This window comes from Hyposmocoma kahamanoa, unplaced genomic scaffold, assembly GCF_003589595.1.
Source record: "Hyposmocoma kahamanoa isolate Upper Pololo Valley unplaced genomic scaffold, ASM358959v1 99879, whole genome shotgun sequence".
NCBI classification, from domain to species: domain Eukaryota; kingdom Metazoa; phylum Arthropoda; class Insecta; order Lepidoptera; family Cosmopterigidae; genus Hyposmocoma; species Hyposmocoma kahamanoa.
The window spans coordinates 6817084-6840702 of record NW_020656077.1 but is presented as its reverse complement, the minus strand read 5'-3'; the positions used below and the strand labels follow the sequence as shown (position 1 = coordinate 6840702).

General features: G+C 36.1%; 1 protein-coding gene across 3 annotated transcripts in view; it reads right to left on the bottom strand.

The window, feature by feature from the left end:
* The window catches only part of LOC113239366 (atrial natriuretic peptide receptor 1), a 212339-nt gene that overhangs the window by 120257 nt on the left and 68463 nt on the right, over positions 1–23619 (bottom strand). Inside the window, exons 1-3 of one of the 3 annotated variants that reach the window (XM_026476344.1) lie at positions 15664–16598; positions 15384–15574; positions 13518–13734 (exon numbers count right to left, since the gene is read on the bottom strand). The exons of 1 other annotated variant lie outside the window; for it this stretch is intronic. In XM_026476344.1, coding sequence (XP_026332129.1) covers positions 13518–13734; positions 15384–15574; positions 15664–16552 — 1297 coding nt within the window. In that variant the 5' untranslated portion in view covers positions 16553–16598. Of the gene's footprint in view, positions 1–13517; positions 13735–15383; positions 15575–15663; positions 16599–23619 lie in introns of those variants that run through there. One more of the 3 variants, XM_026476346.1, reaches the window with a different exon arrangement.

The following is a 23619-nucleotide window of genomic DNA, read 5'->3' as shown; positions in this document are numbered from 1 at the left end:
TCAAAAAATCTGAATGTACTTCGCATAAGCTCCAAGTATAGAAAAAAAAACTAAACATTTGCAATTTAACTACGTATATTTTACTAAATTTATTATGTGAATTGAAATTCTGCAGTATTTTTTTGAATTTGGAAATTATTCATTGTTTATCTAATACAGCGTGGCATTTTTATTCGAGTTGTATTATATATGGAAGAATAGCTGGCAATCTGTAAAAAAAAAAACAAACTCGGCATTTGCAAAATCCGTAAATGTTGTGGTATTGAAGCGATATTTATTCATACAAGAAACAAATTATAGTTATATCTATTTCCTCGCAAATGTGATGAAAAACATTGTATGTTTATGTTTGGCGATAAAAATTACAAACCTCGAGTCATTAAAGCCCTCAGCCTTCGCCTTCGGGCCTCTAACAAACTCTCGTTTAATAATTTCTTGTTTATCGCCCTTAATATACACTGTATTAATATATATAAGTAATCTTTACATGCTCCTATTGCTTCTATAAACTCTATATTAATTAATTAGTGAGTGGTATCGTATTATTCAAACACCAATTTACTCAATGCCGTGGCTCAATTTCTAATTAACCCTTCTCTATCAATACCTACTTAATTCATAAAGGGTTAGCAGAATCTATATTATATTGCAGTACACATAAATCAATTCGATGTTGTATAGCGAGATTTATTGTCAATATTTAGCAACTCCTTATCATAAGTAACGATATCGACATTTTAGCGAAATTGAAAAACGAGATCTAAATACCCTCTGATCGGTTGTTTCATATTTTATAATTTTTTTAGTTTCAGTTTTATATAAACGTAATTCACATTTTTTAGAAGCAAAAAGCTCATCAAGCTCAAGCTCGAAAGAGCACAGATCACTCATGGTTTTGCAAAAATATATTTTTCACCTCACTAGCTCGTAAAGACTTTCTTCTCGTTGGAAATCTGCGCTTAGAAGCGTTTTTTGCACGCTAGCGTGGACAAGGTTTTTGAAATTCGAACTTGACGATGGTCTTTGAAACACCTAACTTTTTCTTTCGATGAAATAAAAAATATAGTGACACGTTCAACTACGCGATTTATCGTACCTACATTACTTATTTATGTAATATAAATCCGTTGGTATATTTTATTCTTATTATTGTAGACATTAAATTGACAATAATAACTAGATGTGTTTATTAAATTATTTTAATTCGTCGAATAACTATAATAATTTCAATAATCACTTAATCACACAAAATAAAAGTACAAGCAAAAATAAAAATTGATGAGGTGTAAATTCGGAAAGCATTCGAAGATATTTTTTCTTTTAATTAAAAAAAAGTGACGTTTTATAGTTCAACTGTATTTTTTTCATCTACCATTTCCCACACTATAGTTGAAATGAAAAGTTGTGTGTTTCGCTCGGCAGGAAAGTTGTTTTGCGTCTCGTGTCTTGAAACCCTAGCTACGCCCAGGAATCTATTTTTGAATCTTAGCTAGAACATAACAAATAACTATTTTTGTTGCAACTGTTACAAAGCCAATTAATTGTCCGAATAATTTAACTAGCGAAATGATTCGTAGGAAAATAGACAGAGAGCTTACTCAATGATTATCACTAGTAACAGGTTTCTTACCACGGTATAACTTCTTTTTATTTTCTTTTTATTTAAAACAATGATGCACAGAAGTCGGCTATAGCACAACATCTCACACAGACTGACACTAACCACTGGATCGAGTTGCATAGCCCCCAGGTACTCTCGACAGAACGTCACTACATACCACGGTTGGTACGAGAAGCCATCGAGATCACGAAGTACAAAACATTTAACCGTGATGATGGTTTTAAACTGTCCAGTGCATGGAATCCGGTCCTTAGTGCGTGCAGTAATAAAAACAAAAACACCTCGAGTTCAGTTTCGCGTGTGGATACAGTAAGTGTGGTTTGTGTGAAAAAAGTGAGTGACAATGGTAACGCCACAACAAATCGCGATGAAGGTAGTCGTCGACAGCGCAAGAGGGTAGACAGATATGTCTGCCCATAAAGCTGTCATCTGCCGCCGTCCAGTCAACCCGTGACCATGGAGCGTGCAACCGTTCCGAAATATCGGGAAAATAAAAAGAAGTTATACCGTGGTAAGAAACCTGTTACTAGTGATAATCATTTAGTGAATAACCACGAAAGTCTTAAAATCTATATAGAGAGCTTACTCATCAAACTGAAAAGGTGTTGACAGAAAATATTGAATTACCTTAAGTATCTTTATACTTAGTGTCTTTGTTTGTTTATTTAAATAATCTCTGGTTTTTTTTTGTGATTTTGTTTTGTAATTTTTTGTTTGTGTCTTAAGTGTGAATTTTTTTTTATATTTTTGCTATTCTTCTGTATTGTTTTTTTTCTTGTTATGTGGTGTAATTTTTGGCGTGCAGATATATGTATTTTTATTATTTGTTTCTCAAGAATGCGCTGTTCGTTTCCACTATCGATCCAGAATTGAATAATTAAACAATTAAACATAAGGGCTGTGATTATTCTCAAAACAATAATGCTTACTGACAGTAATCAAAATACTGATAAGTCGCATGTGAAGAAACGAAAGTTCTTGGTACGTATTACGAGAAACAACAAAGCCCAAATTCGTATAAGACAACAAAGTTTACGTACACAAATGTGAAAGCCTTTTGTGGTGCTTCCGTTGTGTTGATTTCTCGTGAAAGGGATAAAGTAACATAAAATAAGTCTGTGGTATGTCAGAGCATTGTTGAACAAGATTGGCGGAAGAGGACGTGACAAAGTTCTGATTGATACTATCGCAACTTTGGATTCGTAATATTGTGTAAATTAGAAATGAAACTTATAACAAATGTCTCAGGGTGTCGGGCGCAACGGCAGTGCCCCTCTAATCTTTGTGTGTCGCTTACCATCAGGCGCACGACTTGTTCGTCCCGTTACTTAATCAGTTACTATAATAATTATTACTATTATTATTTAATGGCCTTAGCTGAGAGTTCAAGTAAAATAAATCACGGAGAAACATAAATTGGCGCCATATTGAGTTTAGAGCGAAGCAAAAGATTCTATAATAGCGTAGCTATGTAGACTCCTAGATAGAAATAAATTTACGTCAGAGTACTTTTCCTATACCACTTCGAGAAAATTAAATTTGGAACGCTTTTAACAACGCTACAGATAGGTCAGCGAGCTAGTTCTATTGTCAAACAAATTTCTTACTTCGATATTTCTTTACGGTCACGATATCACTTACTGCTAAATATTCAGTTAAAAATTTATTATCTTAATTCGTATATTATTCAGGAAATAAAAAGTGCTTTCAGTCTCTATCCGCAGGAAGGCAATGATGGTTTTCTTTTTTTTCTTTTAATGGCAGAACGTAAAATGAAAAAACCTTGTACTGTCCTAACTAAACTTGACCGGATATTAATATTATATTACTATTTCTGACCTCCCGAACTTTCACAAAACAGTAAATCGACGTAAAGGCGAATGTATCGCATACCAAATACTCTCGTAACTTAAAAATGTGGAAATGAGAGGACACGATATGAAAATTTTTAAAAAACCAAATGAACGGTTTCATTCAGTACTGCCTTCGGAAGAAAGAAAGGCATAAGGCGAATTCTGAATTCGGAGATAAATATGTTTAAATATTTGTTAGGTGTTAATATACGTTTGATATTAAATGACCTACTAGACTATTTTTTTTAAATATTGTGGGTATAGGTCATATGTCAGTGTAACGATATAAACAGATGAAGAACTTAGTACCAATAGAGCAAGTGTTCGTCTGGGGAAGTACTGCCACCTTACCTATTTCTGCTTCCGGCTTTGAAGTGTAAAGTCGCGTTTATATTTGTCTAACGTGACGTGTTGTGGTGCGCTCTGACGTGACGGCTAGCGTTTACATCTATGTGTCGTGTTGTGACGCCTTCTGACGATATTTTGATCAATACCGTCGTGGCTCACGGAGAGTTCATACGTTTCGAATGTCTGATGCGTCACGACACAGCACCTATTAAATGTATGAAACTGATACAGTTCTGACACATCACGACAAGACACGTCAGACAAATGTAAATCCGGCTTAAGGGTGTTGGTAAAATTACAGGCCCAGGCGCAGTGACTATATGTATGAGGGGTCATATTTCTGTGATATAAAGTTCTGGGTGGCACTGCATCTGTTATGAGGAGGCGTGTCGCTTATGAACGGGCGCACGACTTGTTCCTTCCGTCACTTGAATCATAAAAAAAAAATTACTTTTTAAGGCAATTTTGCACATTGATTGTGATTTTGATACAATACTGATTTTTTAGTGCATTCCTGTGGCTACACATCTTGCATTAATAATTGCTTTGTGGTCACAGATGTACATAAGGCAGATGGGTAAACGCTTTGAAAACACGGTGAAATAGCGCGTAAAACGGTCGAACTCACCGAGCACGTCGCTGAATTTCAGAAATCAATCTTGTGATCAAACAAATAAAGACAAACAAGAAAACCGATGCGTGTGACGTAACGAGCAATCCACGTATAAACAAAAGACAAATGGTTCTGTCGGTGCGATATATTTAACTACGGGATTGTGTAGGGTGCAAATAAAAAAAAAGATTAAAAGTAATTTAATTGTAAATGGATTTTTGGTGGAAAATCTGAAAATTTAATTAAATCTTTGCACTGGTCCATCATCCAACCACAGAGTATTTAGAAATGATTATCTAAAATATCCTTGCTTGTTATAAAACTTCTTAGACAAATTGAGTGTAACTGTATATGCTAGTATCGATTATATAATTTATTATATAATTCGCCTAAAAGTGTCGAAGTTAAATGCGAAAGTACACAGAAAAAAAGGATTTCTACTAATAAGAAAGAGCAATTTCTCAAAATATTTGCTAATTCTGAAAAAATATTTATTAAAAGTAATAAAATATTGTCACTACAAAAATACTGTTTTACTGTTGTTTAAATTAATTTGCTCTTGGATTAAATATTTTTGTCTTGTAACGGAAATATACTTTTGAGACGTTTTTTTACTATTATCAAGTAATTATTCTATAGCGTCTATAGGGAGAGAATCGTTTTGTTGGATTTAATAAATTTGTCTTCATAAAAAGAATTTTGTCTTTTTCTAAGTAATCTGTTTTTACCGTGTAACTCTATTGCGTCCTCACGTCTTAACTGCTGAACCAATATTGACGAATTTTGATATAGATATAGATGGGGCTCAGGAGAAGGACATAGACTACTTGTTCTCACAAAAATATTTATTCCGTCGTCGTAAGGATAGATTAATGCCACCAACTTCGAAATTGACATTGCACTTGTCTAGTCCGTTTGTTATGACAATGAAGTACAGTAGTACTTGGGGTAGTAACCCCAATTGGTTGATTCCACATAGCAATGAAATTGTGGAATAAATGACTTTGGAAAAAAATATATAGCAAAATTGAAGATATACTTCTATAAGGTGTGAAAACACGTTTCTTAAAAATTTCACGATAGAAAAAAAAAACAGAAACTTACCTCGAAAATTTTACAAGAAAATTTCATGCAGTCGAGACGAAGAACTTCACAAAGTTGACATCGACTTCACGCATTAACTGCATGCAGTCGATCTCGACTTCATGAATTCGGTTTCAACTTTTTGCAGTTATGCGTGAAGTCATTATCCGGGATCTCGATTGCATGAAATCCCGCATTAACTGCAGCTATTATCTGTCCGACTCTTTTGGTATAAAATGCAGGCAATGCAAGTTTAAGCCGATAACTCAAATTTAACAAACGCTCTAAATATCTAAATATAGGAACCACATACCTCCCTATTAACTACAAAGTTTGAGTAAACAAATACTTATATAACATGCTAGCAGATGCCCGCGACTTCGTCTGCGTAGAATAAATACTTGGAGTAGCATATTGCAGTGTTATTAATTTTCAAAGTTTTATTGCTCCTCCGTGAGAACATGCTATTTATGAGGTTTAAAACTATAGTGAAGCAAAACTCTATACTAAAGATTATTAAACAGCTTCTGCGTGCTTGGATGACAAAAATCCATGGTAGTAACCCATTTAGATGAGATGAGAGATGTTTAAATTAAATATTGTAATGATAAATGTATTCAAATGTATAATTACAAAGAGAAACCCCTACAGTTCCTTGCGCATTCTTCTCAGAGGAATCTGCCTTACGAATGAACAGTAAAGTTTTATCAGTATGACGATTGCATGTGTAATTTGTTACCTATGAAATAAAGGTTATTAGGTTTATAATAAACGTTATTAGGTTATAGACTTTGACATCAATATTGGTTAGCGGTTTAGACTCGAAAACGTAACAAACAAGAGTTACTGTCGCATTTAAAATATTTTCGTGGTAACTCATTATAAGTGTAACTCACTTAAAGAGTATTACTAAATACTTGTGTATCTTTGAATTTTCTTAATTGCCCCTAAAATGCGGAGGAAACGGAGTGCAAAAACGGGACATGGAATTATGTACATATTTTGAGAGAAAATATTGGAACACGTACTTAATGGTTTTGCAAAACTACTCCTTTATATAAAATCCGATTTCTACCCGGATCAATCCGAGAAACCCCGATTTTCCCCCTGTAGATAAACAAGATCTTTACAACTAGGGTCTTCCTGTAATCCCGACCATGGTTAAACTTCTTAAATCGACGGGTAGGGTGTAATGTGCACGGAGTTTCGTTGCTTGAACATAAAATGGAAGTCAAACCACCTTATCGACTTTACTGTAGGAACCTATGTACACGACGTATTTTATACGCGTCGTAAACGCGCGTCATCTGCACGTATACACCCCGCAGATGTATCGTATTTGTATCGCGCATTTTGATAATAAGATAGTTTTAATTTTAGTTCTGTTTGTTAACTTCAGTTAGTTTTTGAAATGAAGCAACTACATTAAATTCTATGTGTAAACTCCAGTGGAGTATACAAACTTATTCAATGCAACGCGATGTTTGTGCGCGTTTGAATCGACTCAAACACGCATAATACGTGACGCAGACGAACTTTGAACGCGTTTCTCGCGCGCCTCTGTATCGCGTTTGATCTGCGCGTCGTCGGCGCGTGTAAAATACGCCGTGTACATAGGCTCTAAAAGTTTTTCTTAGCACAGTACCGGCAGTGACCTATGTAGCGCACGGGTGCAGTCGATACCCTGGCGCCCTCTTGTAGACACACGATCAAAATGGAATACTTAAGGTGCTTTCCTACCGGTGAGGCGACACGAGTATTAAAATTTGTACGGCAAAATTTCAATTCTCTCCTATCGCATTTTTGGTAGAAATTATGTGGAGTGACGAGGATGGGCGAGGCGAAAATTGAAATATTTGTGGATCTAATATTGAACCGTACTGCTGCCTGCATTGAGTATTATACACTGCAACGGAAACACAATTCCTAGCGCGAGCTTACGATGACTGTTAATGTCAATTGCGATGGTGGTGTACGTACAATTTGAGATTTAACAAAAGATGGCTTCATTTGATTCTTCTTCTGTTAAAATATTTAATAATAATAATAATTTATGGGACATGTTGCTTCAGCCGCGTGTTTATCGCTAGACCACTTGAACAGCACTGAAACTTCACTAACTACAACCACAGAGCTATCACGAGCTAGTAATGTCAATTTTTGGTGGAAATAGGTCGACAATATTCCATTTCTCGTCTCGCCTCGTCTCGTCTCGCCTCGACAGTGGAAAACCACCTTTACCGTTATATTTTCCCCAATTATCAGAAATTCGAGTGCAAATAGTGAGATTATAAATGATGTTGGGAAGCAATAGCCCATTTCATTAGCTTGCGCTGCGAGTGAGGCAGGCTCTTTACACAGGAGCCATACGGGTATACGCACCATGAGAAAAGCCAGCACTATTACTTGGAATAGTTTAGTACCTAATTAACTATTGTAACATACCGTGAAAATTATTTAGTTTAGAAATGCAAATATTATGTCTCACAATGGGCTATATACACGTATACACGTCCTCTTTTGAAAAGGTCCTTTCTTTTGAAGCGGTTATCTACGTTCGCGTACCGTTGACACTGACACGGGGCGTCTCTTAGCTGAAACTTACAAAAAGGGCATAGCTTATCTCTTCAGTTTATTAACGGGTCGCTAACGATTGACGTAAGCACGAAGAGTCTTAGCTTTTATTTAAAATGACATTGGTAAGTTGGTTTTTTAGAAAATAAAATCATTTGGACTTGTTTTCAATTAAAATCTTTTGAAATTGGGAACAACGTTGGGGCAAAATTTTCTTTATGTAGGCATGTATGTACGAGAGAGGTTTGATAAGTCCGTGACTTTGAGAAGATTTTTTTTAAGTTTTACCCATACATATATATAAACAGCGCCATGGAAGCTATTTATGAGATTTTTTAATTTTTAAAATCCTAAATTATAGGGAGAATTGGAAGATGATTTTATAGGAGATAACGAAGAATAGAGAGGCGGATAACGACGAAGAACGAAGTTATTTAGATCAGATGAGGGAAAAACTTAGTACCATAATTGTAGTGGGATTATTTTTATTCATACATAATACTTAAATATCCGTTTGTAAACGAGAATAATAATATATTGTGCCCTCGGAACGAAAAAGAATGCAACTAACATTTTTATCAAAATGGAGTTACATATTCGGAATCAGGAAAAAAGGCTGTTGGCAATATTCACATTCGGATATTGTATTTTATATAACCTTAAAAAAGGTTATATAAAATTAAAAACCAGACAGGAATCTTTTTGTATTTTTTCCCGATTATCGTGGTTTATTTTAAAAAAATAACATTGTGTTCGTGTTTTCTATAGCTCACTAATGTGTCAATAAGATCAATTAGAGCTGTTGTCTCCATTTCAAAGGACCTGTGCCTTGACAAAATTATCGACCATCTAATTTGTATACTTTGCTGTAGCATGTCGTTTGTAGCACTTGACTTCTTTGCGACAAGGCAATACGTCAAAAAATATACTCAAATTCGATGTGCTATCTGCATTTTGCAACTGAAAATCGGACTAGATCAGGCAAAATATTCTGGTTCGGTATTTAACTTTTCTGCCACTTATCAAATGAAAGAAAGAATATAGACATGCTTTTAGAAGCCGTTTTGTTATCATATGATTATGGGAAGTGAAATGGAAGGATGAGTCAATACAATCAAAGATCGAAAGAGAGGAGAGAGAGGTGTTTACTTTCGCTTCTCTATATATTGTGCCAGCAGTGGTAACTTAATGGTATGACCTACCGCCCGCCTTTTAAGCAGAGGGTTATGGGTTCAAACCCGGGCTTGCATCTCTGGGTTTTCCGGAATTAACCTGCGAAATTCAATTTGAAATTTACCATAAACCTTTCGGTAAAGACAAACATCGTGGGGAACCTGCCCACCCTGCTCACGCGATTCATGCGTCTCTGGAAGCATACCACACCTAGAGGTGATGATTTTATATCGATTTATCGGATATCGAAGTTATAACAGGTAAAAGAACTAATACTAATTGCTATTTCGGTAACTACTCTAGCAAACCATAAAGTTTTTAATGCCTGGGTCTGTCATTTAAAAAAAATAAACAACTTCAAAAATACGTCACGACAATCGTGTGTGTTATTGTATGGGCTGGTGATGTCGGTGTTTATTTATTGAAAACATACCGTAAGTTGCGTTTTTTACGTTTACCCTGAATATAAATGTTTATAAACTATACTTTAAGGAGTAATTTCATGGTAAACGTTAGAACCACTCAAACGGAATATTACCATATTTACCCAAGTACACCAAAGATTTCATTTGTGCTTTTTAAATGCAGGATTTGCGGTGTATTACTGCATTTTATTTGAGATGTTTTTGTTGTATTACGGAGGGTATTTATTTAGTAATGCAGAATAATAATTTTTATTTATAAAAACTTGTATTTAAACTGAATCCTTTTCTAATTTGCGAAACCAAATAGCCGCCATTATGCGGTAGGATGAGCGCATCGCGTGAGCGGGTATGCAAAGCTATGTAATATTATGTGAGAAGCTGCCAATCTATACTCCCACTAATTGTAAAAGGATGCATGTGTCCAGGTGCAAAAGAAGGAGAACGAAAGATTGAGGGCAAGAGGGAAAAAGGTCAACCTAAGCGCAGTCAGTTATATAGACCAAATTAAAGAAAAAGGCCGGTGTCGTGTCATACAAGAAGGTCAAGGAGCTGGCTTATAAGAGAGACGATTGAAAGATGCTCCACCGACAAGAGTATAGCTCTGAAGTTTGATGATGAATATAATATAGTGTAACAAAGAATGGTTAATCTGGCCCGATAAATGATTCAACAACGGATAGTGGTGGGACGAAACTGCCTTCCTGGCCGTACTGTTACCATGCCGGACTGCCACACAGAGGTCCCGGGTTCGATTCCCGGGCTGGGAGAAATATTTGTATGGATTACATTTATTTCTCCCGTGACTTTGTGTGTCGTTTGTGGTTCTATGTTGTGTCCTTGGCACCCACGATACAGAATTTTCCTTAGTGCGGGGCTTTTCTTTATAATATCAAGTGTCGGAACGAACAAGTCGTGCGCCTGATGGTAAGCGACACGCCTGTCCATAACAGTTACAGTGCCACTCAGGAAATTGCAAATATCCGAGGAGCATTGCCATTGCACCTGTCACCCTAATACATACATTAACAAGACTCATATGCCTGTAATTTCACCAGCACCCTTACCCTTCAAAACCAAAAACAAGTAATGCCGACATTATTGCGTGGCGGCAGATATAGGTGTAGGTGGCAGTACTTCCCTGGACGACCTCTATCACAAGGAGCTCTACTGCTACTAACCTATGAGTGTGTGTGTTATTATAAACCCGTAACAAAATATAAATGCAGTCTGTTGTGAATCCTACTGATCTACTATGACAGGGAACCTATTGCGAAGCTCGCGTCATGTACACCCCGCGAGTCTTAGCGACAATTGACGGGTTGCTGTTCGTTGTTCTCCGTTCTAAATTGCGACACTCCAAGATTAAATCATGTTGCCCAGGGTTTTGAACCCCGTGTTTTGATATCTTGGGCAACATACCTTACGCCGATTGGCAAATACTTTCACCCCAATGGTAATCATTAGAACGCGTTCAAATAAGCCGCGCGTCTGTCACTTTTCATACAAAGTCGCGCTGCAGTCACGCTTGGTTACAGTCACGCTTAGTGAGGTGTACATATTAATTTTTCAAATTAACCACAGTGGATGAAAATTGAGTTGAAGAATTTATAGAGAATATAAAACAACACCTTGCAATATGGGATAGCAGTTCCGCCAGTTATTCCAATCGACTGGATAAAAAGGGCATGGGAAAATTTGGTCGCACTTCAGCAGCGCGACAGTCCCACTGCCGCCGCACGGATGCAGCGCGGCCGCCGCGCGGCTGCAGCGCTTCTAACAGCGTCCAATTTGAACGCGCCCTTACAATACGCTTACAACGCCCTGATACAATAATAAGAAGATTGTCTAGAGGCCAAGAGTCATAAGAAAAACCCACAAACCAATACTAAATAAAATTATGTAAATATCATAGATACATGTAACAAATGAAGTGTATGCAAAGTGCACAACTGCAATTGTTCTGCAAATAATGTTAATACATAAAACAGCATTATTAACTTTAAGTTTTAACTGACACCCCGTTTATTTACAACATACATTTCAATTTCAAGGAGATCATCTTGTAGTATCACAACAGATTTCGTAATATGTTTATGACTTGTTTTGTAATATGCAAACCTATGTATATAGTGTACAAAATATTTATCACTGTAATTGTTTTTTTTAAATTATTTTATTTTAACAATAAATTACTTTTAATTGCAACTAAAATATAAAAAACTAAAAGATTACGGAACTTGTTGTTGATTCTAATTTTTAAGACGTAAGTACTGCGTTAGACAAAAGCTATTTCAATAACAAGACGAGAATACTGTGATGAACACTTTATATTTTTTAATTACGTTCACAACCTGTAGGTATAACTAAAATAATAATGTGACCTCCGAGCAATGTGTAGGCATTAATGCTCGAACAGGCAACCGTTGCCTTACTTATCTTATTAGTCTCTGCTAGTACCCCCAAATTAATTTCGTTGCAGTCTCTACTCAGAATTCATGTAATTAGTGTGGATATATGGCACATTGTTATTATAGCGGCTGAAAGCGGTACGGCACATCGTATTGTAGGCTTATAAAGATTGACAAATCGCCGCCTTACTTTCTCAAACTCGTATCTTAAACAACAAAGTTATTGAAATGCAAAAACTGGATTGTATATAGAAATTTTGCAGGCTGATTTCACATTACATTTCCTTCATATTCACACGTTGGCTTTTACCTGTTCTTAAAGTAATGCATCCAAATTATCACCCATGATAAGACATTTAAAATAAATAGAAAGTTTCGCCATCTCCTGAATAATACTTTTATAAGATACGAGTTCGAGAAAGTAAGGCATCGAAACGTAGATTTGTACACTCGACGATGTAACGAAAGTGTCAAAGAAAATTTATTTATAGCTGGCTAACGTGTGCCTAGAAAGTAAAGATAAAATGTAACTAACTTGTTCGGGAGGTATCATAGGTGGTGTGGAAAACAGTAGAAATGAAGTCTTCTTTTGTGTAAAAAAGGCCAATACAGAGTTAAACCTGAAACCATCGTGCTCGACAAAACATGCGATATCGAACAGTCAAATAAAATTTCGCCAGATAAGAAATACGAACACTAGACGTAGCCTTGATAATGATTTATTCATATCGGACGCAAAAGCGGTCATAAAGAAAAAGACGTACAACATAAGTATTTATATAACATAAACAAATATATAACTGCCGCGATAGAGATGGAGAATATAATTTCAAATGACTGACTTGTGACGAGGAATGTGATTATATATTAAAGTTCAGAATTGATTCCACAAACTATCGCGATGTTTTGTTGACTTACAAATCGTTTAACTGAAATAATCCTTAAAACATAAACTCAATTTGTCTCGCTTGACGTTGAAGAATCTCATTTCGTAAGGTATTCGGAGTATTTCTAAATTTCGTACCCCACTTTTATAAAAGTCTTCGGATGTAGAATGGTATAATTGTTGACCGTTGAAACATAATAGAATTGAAACGGAAAAAACAACACTCGGGTATTTGTTTTGCACACCAAAAATCTGTTCTGCTTTAACAATACCTAGCAAAACAACAGTAACTTAGAACAATTTCATTTAAAAAATAGGAATAAAACTAAGAAGACAACAATTGAACAAATCCTACGAAAGGCATTGTATTCTTTATTTAATTATAAAAAATATCAAACTGTTTTCGTTAATCATCCTAAAAAATGATTAGACCATAATGACGCTGCTATATAATTTTATGTCGGAGTGCGTGAAGCGACGGAACACCCACCTTGAACACTGGATGTATTAAATTCCTTTTCAAATTTACTTACTTCTAGAACTCAATGCGACCTTCTTAAGAAGTTTCTTGAAATTTGTATAAGTAGTGTTGCTGGTTTCGTCGAAAACGTAGTTAGGAACAGTTATATGACTTTTCTTCCGTAAAACTGTGAACATTGCGCTGAGGGTCATGTAACACAGACTATTGCCTTTACCGCTTGCGGGATCGTTGTTATGGTACATCATGCTGATTCGGTTCCAATTGAACTCCTGTAACAAAATACACCGATAAGAATAACGTTGCAAACAGTCTCGTAAAAGAGAATTACAAATCCCGCTTAAAAGATTTTTTGCTAAAATGTTGTACTATCACCAGGCACAATCTTTTGGAAAAAATAAATGTGAATTAAAGTAACTTAATTAACAAACAGTACAAACAGGAAACCAAGGAAGAAAAAAAAACAAAGTGCGATAAATGTGTGTATTTTTTATAAATAATAACAAATATATAATAAAAAAGATCAAAATTTTAGACAAACCCTTTTTACGGGCTTAAATAATTTTAAGTACTTTAATGGCTATAGTGTAGGACGCAAAGAGAAAATAATATTGTTTTTTCAAATCACCTTCTAGCAAATTCAGTTTACGTTTTTTTTCGGAGGTTTTTATAGGTTAAGCCCTAGACCACCACGCTGCATGTCTGGGTTGGGGACTTCAAACGTGTTTCTAGGGTTTTAAACCTTCTTCGACGTGCAAATTTCATCACGATGTTTTCCTTCAATCTTCTTTTGCTCATGATAATAAATTCCAAGAAACTCAAAGGTGCTAGCCCGGATTCGAACCCATGGCTTCTTCTTGAGAGGCAGTAGGTCTGTGACGTTGTGACCTCCTTACACCGCCATCCCACATTTTTATCGCCTTTTCCTCGGTTCCTGGTTTTTGTTTATTTTGAATCGTTCTTAAATTCGTTTGCCTCGCCATTCTGATTTTGTTTCGTTCCATCGCCACTCCCTGTTCGCTGCCGCGATAGAGCAGGCAAAGGAATTTCAGAACATTTTAAAACAAACAAGTGGCCAGGAACCGGGGAAAAGGCGATAAAAAGATGGGATGACGATGCAAGGAGGTCACATCGTCACAGGTCAAACTATTAAGCTACCACGCTTTATATTTACATATACATAAGGAGCCAATCAAATATATAAAAATCTTGCGAGATCATTATCCACAACACTATAACGTAGCACATTTATCTCCCCTTCTCAAGCCTCAAGTTCAATCTCACTCAAAGCTTACTCAAATTCGGCAGAAATCGTTCGATTCATTAGGGCAGTCGAAGCACGTACATCATTTACTAAAGCCTTTCTCTTATTTTTTCACATCGCAGCAAACTCGTTAGCTGATTCTTATTTGTAGATTTAGAGAACCATTTACGTTAGCTAAGAAGCTTCAGTGGTCGAACCTATCTAACGTTTAAAATAGGTAAGTACCTAATCATAACCATTATAATAAAATAAGACAATAGTTAGGTACCGGCCACAGGCATTGTAACTTATAATAACACAACAACGACACCCGATGGCACGATGTGTGTGAATGCTTGATACGAGTATTTTGTAAAAAAATAAATTATTTCAATTAATTTTTCCCAATAATATTTTACAACACTGGATTGTATTTGAATTCATAAGATCTTTAACCACTCTCAAAAATTCTTCAATTCCAAGACAAATTTATATTCATTCTACGAGATTTATGTATGTAGAGGTATCGTCAGTTTAATTGCACGAAAACAAAAGAAAAGCGACATTGAAAATTCCACAACTAAACAAAAAGTAAATAATAAGACATACAAAAACAATATAAAAATTTACATGCTGCTACACAAGAAACAGAACACAACATCTTGGTGAGTAATTTACCTCCAAGACTTTCCGAATAGCATCACCGGCTTGAGTGTAGCTGCCCATCATTCTGGTCAAGGTCTGATATTGTTTCTTGTGAAAAAAAGCTTCGGCCTGAGCCCCTGCAGTAAGCACTGGTATGCCCCAAAGACCAGCATACCTCGCTACAGGTGCTATAACGTATTCACACCCTGGACCGATGAAAGCGTCTGCAATTTTACTTATATTTTAGTACAAAAAAAAGATTGTTCAAATTTCACATGAACTAATTACGATTAATAACTACAAACCAGTTTACCTGCAGATCCATTGACATAGAATTCAAAAGCAGCCAGTGGCCCATTACTGGAAGAACATTCTGTGTCTCGATAGTCCACTAAAATTTTCCATCCCGGCAAAGGACCATCGGGCTTCGTCACGGCTGGGACCGCCATTTCTAATATAGGTAATACTTTTACTAACGAAAACACATGATTTGGATCAAATGGTAAAAGAACACCCAACTTCACTGTCTTTTCCTTAAACCAATTGAATCTTGGTCGTAAATTTGTGTTCACTTTCTTAATGTAAAAAGGGTTTGCTGCCAAGTCATGAGGATAGCCTACCGCACGTGAATTGTCAAAAGCATAATTTGGAACACTGATACTGTGCGGGTTTTCTGTGATATTACTGACTAAATCTTCTTTTTTGTATTCATCATAATATTCAGGGCCAGTATATTTATAAATTTTGTCGCCATCAGTTGTTTCTCTTTTCGTCGAAGCCCGGCCTTCACGAATACTTTTTTCATTGACCCTATCTCCATACTTATATCCTTGCCAAAGTCGCTTATCTCTTATATACTCATGCCCTCTGTAGGCGCCGTCTTTTTCTTTAAATTTCTTTATATTTACATCACTAACATCACACTTAATTATCACATTTATAAAACATACATAAAAAACTAGGAATGAAAATAACATTGATACTTCTAGCTTCCTCAATGTTTTACTTTTAATCGGGTATGTTTGAGCATTGTCCATAGATTTATCAAGCTGTGTGAGAGCATCTTTTGCATACTGTTTTGATGTAGTTCTTCCAGCACGCCTCCTCTTGGTGTAGACTCGATTCTCATGAGGTCTGTTTTTGAACCTCACCGCCCTTGCAAGATTTAATGGGAGAATCGCATAAACGACCTCCTCTAACATTGTATCATCAGTTTATGTCATTTTAATGGATTACTTCGCTTCGCCAATACATAATACTGATTCCTCTAGAAACAACACAATTTCACTCAGTTATGAATGCGATTACCGTTGATGTTTTGTTTGCCAGACGTTTGAATATACAGTTTAGTTTGTTGAGATATGAATTATTAAATATTTACAAAAATTCTTCGTTTGAAAATTTTGAAGTATAGTAAGTCAGAACTGCATTGTACTGTAAATGTTGCACAAGGTCAAAGACGACATCAGGTACAACTAAAAGTGCTATGTAAACTATAGCTATTTGTTGAAATATTAAAAATTTCTTACAGTAACACTGCTGTCTAAAATTGAAAACTGCTTTTTCACTGAGGAAGATTGAAATTTTAATTGCCAAATATTCAATATTGCTTATTCCATCTTCAGGTGAACAACTCTCTACCTCGTAGTTACACTGTCGTACTAACATAAATCGTATGACAGTTTATCGAGATTATATGCCACCGTTGATGCGTGACATCAGACTTAAAACATCGTACGTTCATTCATAGTTTTGTAATGTACCACATAGGTTACTTCGTCGGAATTTAAACAAGGACGTTCTCTGATTTCTACTCGTGTCTACCGATTATGTAAGCACCCGAATTATTTAAATAGGATTCGGAATAAATAGTTCGGTTTATTTATAGATTATTAAAATTGTATTAATGTTAATGTTGTTACGTTATAATATTAAATGTGTAATTATGAAACAGGAAGTGATTGAGGGTGAAAAATAATTTATCCTGTCACCAATAACGTTTGAGCTTATTTTTGAACACACTATAACTGGCAATGAGGATATTGATACACATATTGGTCATTCGGCTCTAAGGATAGTAGCAATAAACATCGTCAACAAAGCAAGCCATTACTACTATAATAACACGCAATGAAATGTATTTTTAATGGCCTATTGTCAAACAATTTCGGGTCCATAATAGTCCTAAATAATACCCCATTGCCTTCATTATACAACAGCCCAAATCTTGTGATACCAAAACCATGTGTCGCACGCACCTCGATCGTGACTCCAATTCAGGCAAAGAACTTTTATTTATGGTGACCTGACCAAGAGCTGATTGTTGATGTTGTCTTTAAAAGTACCTCTGGGCTTGAACAATAATAAAGGTACGAACGTTGATACTGTTATTTTATCGTACTTCCTGATAACTACCAGGAAGTGTAATAAAAGGTTTGACATTGATTTGTTTACATACTGACCCTTGAAGAAAAACGTACCTATCCACTTGAATTTTACTTCATACGTGTAAAATCTCTTTGTAACAATTTTCCATCTGTACATGTAACACGTAAGTTATGTTAACATTGTAGTTACTTCAAAAGAGCAATGCCCATTTTGAATTTCGAAATTTTGTAGTCGCGACAATCGTTAATTTATATTCATTTTAAAATATGTTATCAAATAATATGACTTTTATTCATAAAATTATGAATTAAGTTTGAAAAAAGAATTAGATTTTTTAAAATATGTATTGCATATTAAAGAAATTGTAAATATTTGGTTTTGAACATAGAATAGCTTATATTTTATTTTAAGCATCGTTTACCGTTGCCATGAGTCCTCCAAATATGAACAAAATTTTCCTTAAGTTGCATTTGACTCATAACTTCAAAATTGTTATAAAAATCTAGAAGGAAGTGTCTCAACTTTGGATACATTAAGTATGCCAATAACGACAACTATACTATATATATAATAAAACGACATCTAATATGAAATATCAAAGCCTTAATTATGATAAAAATCACACGCAAAATAGGCGCTTTGTCGTCGAGTTGCGGATACCAGCCCGTTGCACCAAGTACCAAGTATGATAAAAATAATTGTTTAATTAATTTTTTTTTTTTAAATTTAATTAAAAACGCGTTTAATTTACTGAAGTAATTTAAACAAAATGTTATCTTTTTTCTAACTCATTCATCTACCGTAGTGAATCTGAGTTTTATTCATATGTACCCGACTGTACCTCCCATAAAATAATTATTAACTCTGTACTACAATGTGACATTAATGTTAATTACATAACCTCAGAAGACTTCGTGTGGTCGAGAGTTGTACCTTACCCATTTACTTTGAAAAAATGTATTGTTTTATATGTGACAAGCAGATGACGCCACTCGACCTGATATTAAATGGAATCCAAATGGAAAGGAACCTAATGCATATTGATATAATCACTGCCCTAGCTATCTCCACCCAGCATACCTACAAGATGCCTATTCACGCTTCGTTAGAAGGACTCCATAACGTAAGTCGTAGGGAATACGTGCGCTGGAAGGAAGTTCCTTTATTGATAGGGCGACTGAGAAAGGTGCCACCAAAACTTTTAGTTCGTGATGGAATAGGGCAAGTTTTAAAATGGTGACAACGGAAGCTAGCACGCGTGCTTTGGAGCAGAAAACGCTGCTTTTCAAGAATAATGGCACAACCCAAAATAGTTCACCGAGTTCCTCTTTTGACAAATTTTGTTGTGAATGGGACATGTGATGGTCTACGATATGACATTTTTGCGCGGCAGATACGTCTCAGTTTTTGAAGCCATCTTATTGATGAAATGATGGTTTTGAGATAGGCCACTATTCTAGAAAGCCATCGAAAAGGGACGAGCAGGATAAGGTTGAATAACTCTTCAGAGTTCTCGTCATGGTACACTCGATAGAAGGCGCTAAGCTAAGATGCAAGATCTCTACGCAGTTACAGAGGTTTAAGGTGGGATGAGACCTCTTCATCGCCAATACTTCGTGAGGCGCGACTCTGCAAAATGTCAGTATCCTCCTATTATTAATAAGCGTTAAACGTCCAATTTTTATTGAAATGTATCAGTTTTGTCTGAGAAACGTATTTAGAAAAATTCGGGATGGGCCCTTCCCTAGGTATCTTTCTAGATACCCTGTGATGGTGCTGGCCTCCTTCATCGTGATCCCACCTTTTTATCATCCTCTTTACTGGTTCCTTGTCACTTACTTACTTTTAAAATTAATTAAAATTGAATCGTTCTCGAATTCCTTCTTCCTTCACTATTCTTACGTTGGTTCGTTCCGTCATGACCACCATTAAAATTCTCAAAACAAGATTACGTGGACATAGGGCATTCTCAAATTTATTTATTTATTCTCATATTCACATGATTTACTGTTTTTAAAGATATACGTATCATAGCATAGGACGAAGCTTAGGTAGTGTAGCGAGAGACCCTTTAAAGCATAAACTGGGAATATATTCATAAATAAATATTTATTACGTATTTTACATGTTGTTTTTTTGGAGGCTTTTTCTAGAACTGACAAGATGTTCTTCTTTTTTCTATCCTATTTTTTTAAATACATTCTAAACACAAATCTATATTCATTCAGCCAGTACTTCCACTCATAGAGTAGAGTCTAGACTACATCCCTCTTCCTCACAACTGAAGGGGTGAACATCCCTAGCTGGCGCCCTACCTATGGTAGGCAACTGACTTAAGTGATCAGCCTTTACTATAGGCTAGCCACACACTGCTCGGAAGCTTCTACCTTACCAACAAGCAAGCCACCGAGGCTGTGGCTTTAGTTTGCCAAAAACCTATCTAAAAGGACAGACCATGACCACATCCTGATCACACAATTTCAAAATATAATTAATCGTTAGCTATCCTAGCTATTTAGGTAACCTATCCTAACTCTTTATTTCAGCTACCCTAGCTTGGCTGAATATTCCTAACAAATGCAAAAACATCACTACTAGAACTTCCTAAATGCATCACTAATCTTCAACGTGCACGCTGCTACGACGACGACACAGGCTTGAGCACCCATCGGACGTCCACTGGGGAACATCAATATTGACTTCCCAGCTGCCTTAGTCCTCGTCCTGCAGCTATCCACGTTCCACCTAACTTTCTTACTTTCTTTGAACAAATTAAAACACCACGCAAAATATCCTAACAACATTCCCTAACACATATGATATGGCGATATACCATATGGAGGATTCCTAATAATTAAACAAATATATTTTCCTTGAATGCAGACAGTTCTTGTTCATCTGGGAGAGTGACCACGAACTATGCACTCACACAGGACAATATACCCATAAAAAAAAGTGAGTAATATCTATCCAAGTCGGTAGTCCATCCTCTCCTCCCGTCCTTCTAAGTCTGCATTTGCCGGAAAATAACAACTTCCATCAAAATATTCGTCACAATGTCATCATAGCTTCATATGAAAACAAATATAAAAGATTAACAAACCTACTAGAAACAAAAAAACATTAAATTACCTTTTCATTCCATTCACATGGACTAGATCCTGCCTACCCGATCTATTCCTATTTACTCTTACTATTCTTCTCACAATACAATTAACTCTACTCAACCGATCTACTACCCTATACGGCCCTTTAAACAATCTAGCTAATTTTACACTTCCGTTGGAAACTCTCATAGGACAATATGACATTACCAAGTCTCCTGGCTGATATACAATTACTTTTGCTTTCTTATCATAATTTCGCTTCTGTTTTATCTGCACCCTCACTATTCGTTCCTTAACCACATCGATCAACGCTGCTTATTTTGCAATCTTATCTTGCAAGTTCTCCGCAACATTGACATAATTAATCCCCAATTCCATATCTGACGCACATAAGGATTCTCTACCGAACAAAACTATATATGGTGACACCCCGATACTGCTGTTTATTAAAATTGTATGCGAAATACACCAATGGTAACATGCTACACCAATTCCTTTGTTCGCCTCCTATATATTTCGCTAACATTCCTAACAGCGTCCTGTTAAATCTCTCACACAAACCATTGCACTTCGCATTGAATGCCGTAGTATGCACCATAATCGCTCCAAAATCTCGCGCTGTCTCCTCTACCAAATGAGAAGTAAACACTGATCCTCTATCGTTTAAAACTTCTTTTACTCCGCCGTACCTTCAAAATACCTCCGACACCAAAAAATCGCATATTGTTTCCGCTGCCACCCTGGTTACGGCCCTGCACACCACAAACTTCGACATATATTCGATATTCACAATTATATATTTATTGCCCTTATCCGAACGATTAAACGGTCCTAAAATATCAGTCCCCACACGCTCGAAAATACCATTCACGGGAATAGAAATTAATGGTGGAATCGTTTTATTTATATTACGCTCCTGACACAACTGACAACTCTTGACATACGATTCGATATTTTTTTCAGCACCTACCATAGAATACTTCTGTCTAAACCTTGAAAAAGTTTTAAACGAACCAAAATGTCCGCCGGTCCAGGCACTGTCATGCAGTTCCTTCATATATTCCGAAAATAATTCAGACGAAACGATCACTAAATAAACTATATTTTGAATCAAACGACACTTATTATAAAGGATTCCGTTCTGCAAAAAGAAGCCTCGATAATTATCACCATCACCCGAACGAACGCAATTAATAATATTTCTACAAAATCCATGCGCCTCCTGTTTACTTTGGACATCATCCGCATGCAAAACATACAATTTTAACTCATCCCTCTGCTCCGGTACACGCTCACACCATGAGCGCATTCTTGGGCGTGAGCAGCCGCCTCAGGTTCCCGTTCTGTCGCCGCCGCCGCTCTTTATTACTAACTTTCTTCACTCCTTGCAACTTGTTTTTCATCCATGGCGGGCGCGTGGAGCCTTTGGAGTTGTCCGATTTGTATTCTTCCTTCATATCTATGTCTTGCCTCTGTGTGGTCTGTAAGTTCTGCTGCATGTTGGTTTTGTGAATGGGCGGGGTGGATTAGACTTGAACAGTGGCTGCTGCTGCTGCTCTCCCGCTGACACGCCCACGCAGTTCGTATATATATATATATATATTTCTATTATCTATATATATTGTAGGTACGGCGGTGCGTTTGGGTGATCGCCTCTTGAATGAGCAGCTGCGCCTTGATAAAATCGACGTTGGGGATAACCCGTCGAAGAACCACTTCCTTGTGCTTGCGAATATTTTTAAACATGCCGAGGTCTCAAGTTGTACCTTCTGCGTGGCGTATTTCGCTGCACGTCAAACGAAACGACGGCCGTGACCGGAATTTGTGGTGTTTGATAATCTGAATAAGCAGTGATGGATCTACCAACGGGTGAGGGATCTCCCTGTGCTTGCCAAGACTGAGAACATTCCTTTGAAATCCACACTGGTAATTCGATACTCTGTTGTTCTATGTTTGATTGTCGATTAAATACATCTTCCATCTATATAATCGTTTTTCTCAACTCGTCTTTAGACGCAAACAACTTGCTAGCAAGCACCCACTGATACTTGGGAGCTAAAGATTTTAGGTAATGTTTAATAAGTTTCACGTCGTCCTGTATCTTTGCTTTTATCGCCAAACTAAGGCTAGGTCCACATAAAATTTATCATAAGAAGAGGTTAAAAGATCAAATATAATGGCTGTAACAAAAAATACACTGATATAAAACGGGTACAATAATATAAAAACAATCCCGACAAATTTAACATAACATAAAGTGAACTTGCTCCAAAAGGGCCTGTATTCGCATAAATTTTCGATACTTTATAAGCAGTTAATATTTCATAAGGTTTACATGATTGACGTTTTACAACGCACACGTCCTTTCTCTTCGAGAATTTTAACGGAAGTGACAACGGAACGAAGCAAAGTAAGAACGAGGAAAAATAATTAGAGATTCAAAAATTCAAAATTTTAAAAGTAAATGGCCAGGATTTAGAATAAACGGTGATAAAGTGGTGGGATTACGATGGAGGAGGTCGCATAGTCACAGGGTGTTTAACAAACTCGTGAGGCGTTAGATTTATTTATGATAATTTCGTTATTGCATCATTAGTGAATGACGTTTTAAGAAACTTTTTAAGCCAATTTGATCTTTAATCACTTTACATAAATACAAATTTCAACTAAAAAGCTGGAATTCCTTTATCTGCTGAACGCGTAAGAAAGTTGAGAAACATATTGGCTTAGAGGTCACGTATTTTAGGGCATTGATTGCACATTATAATGAAAAT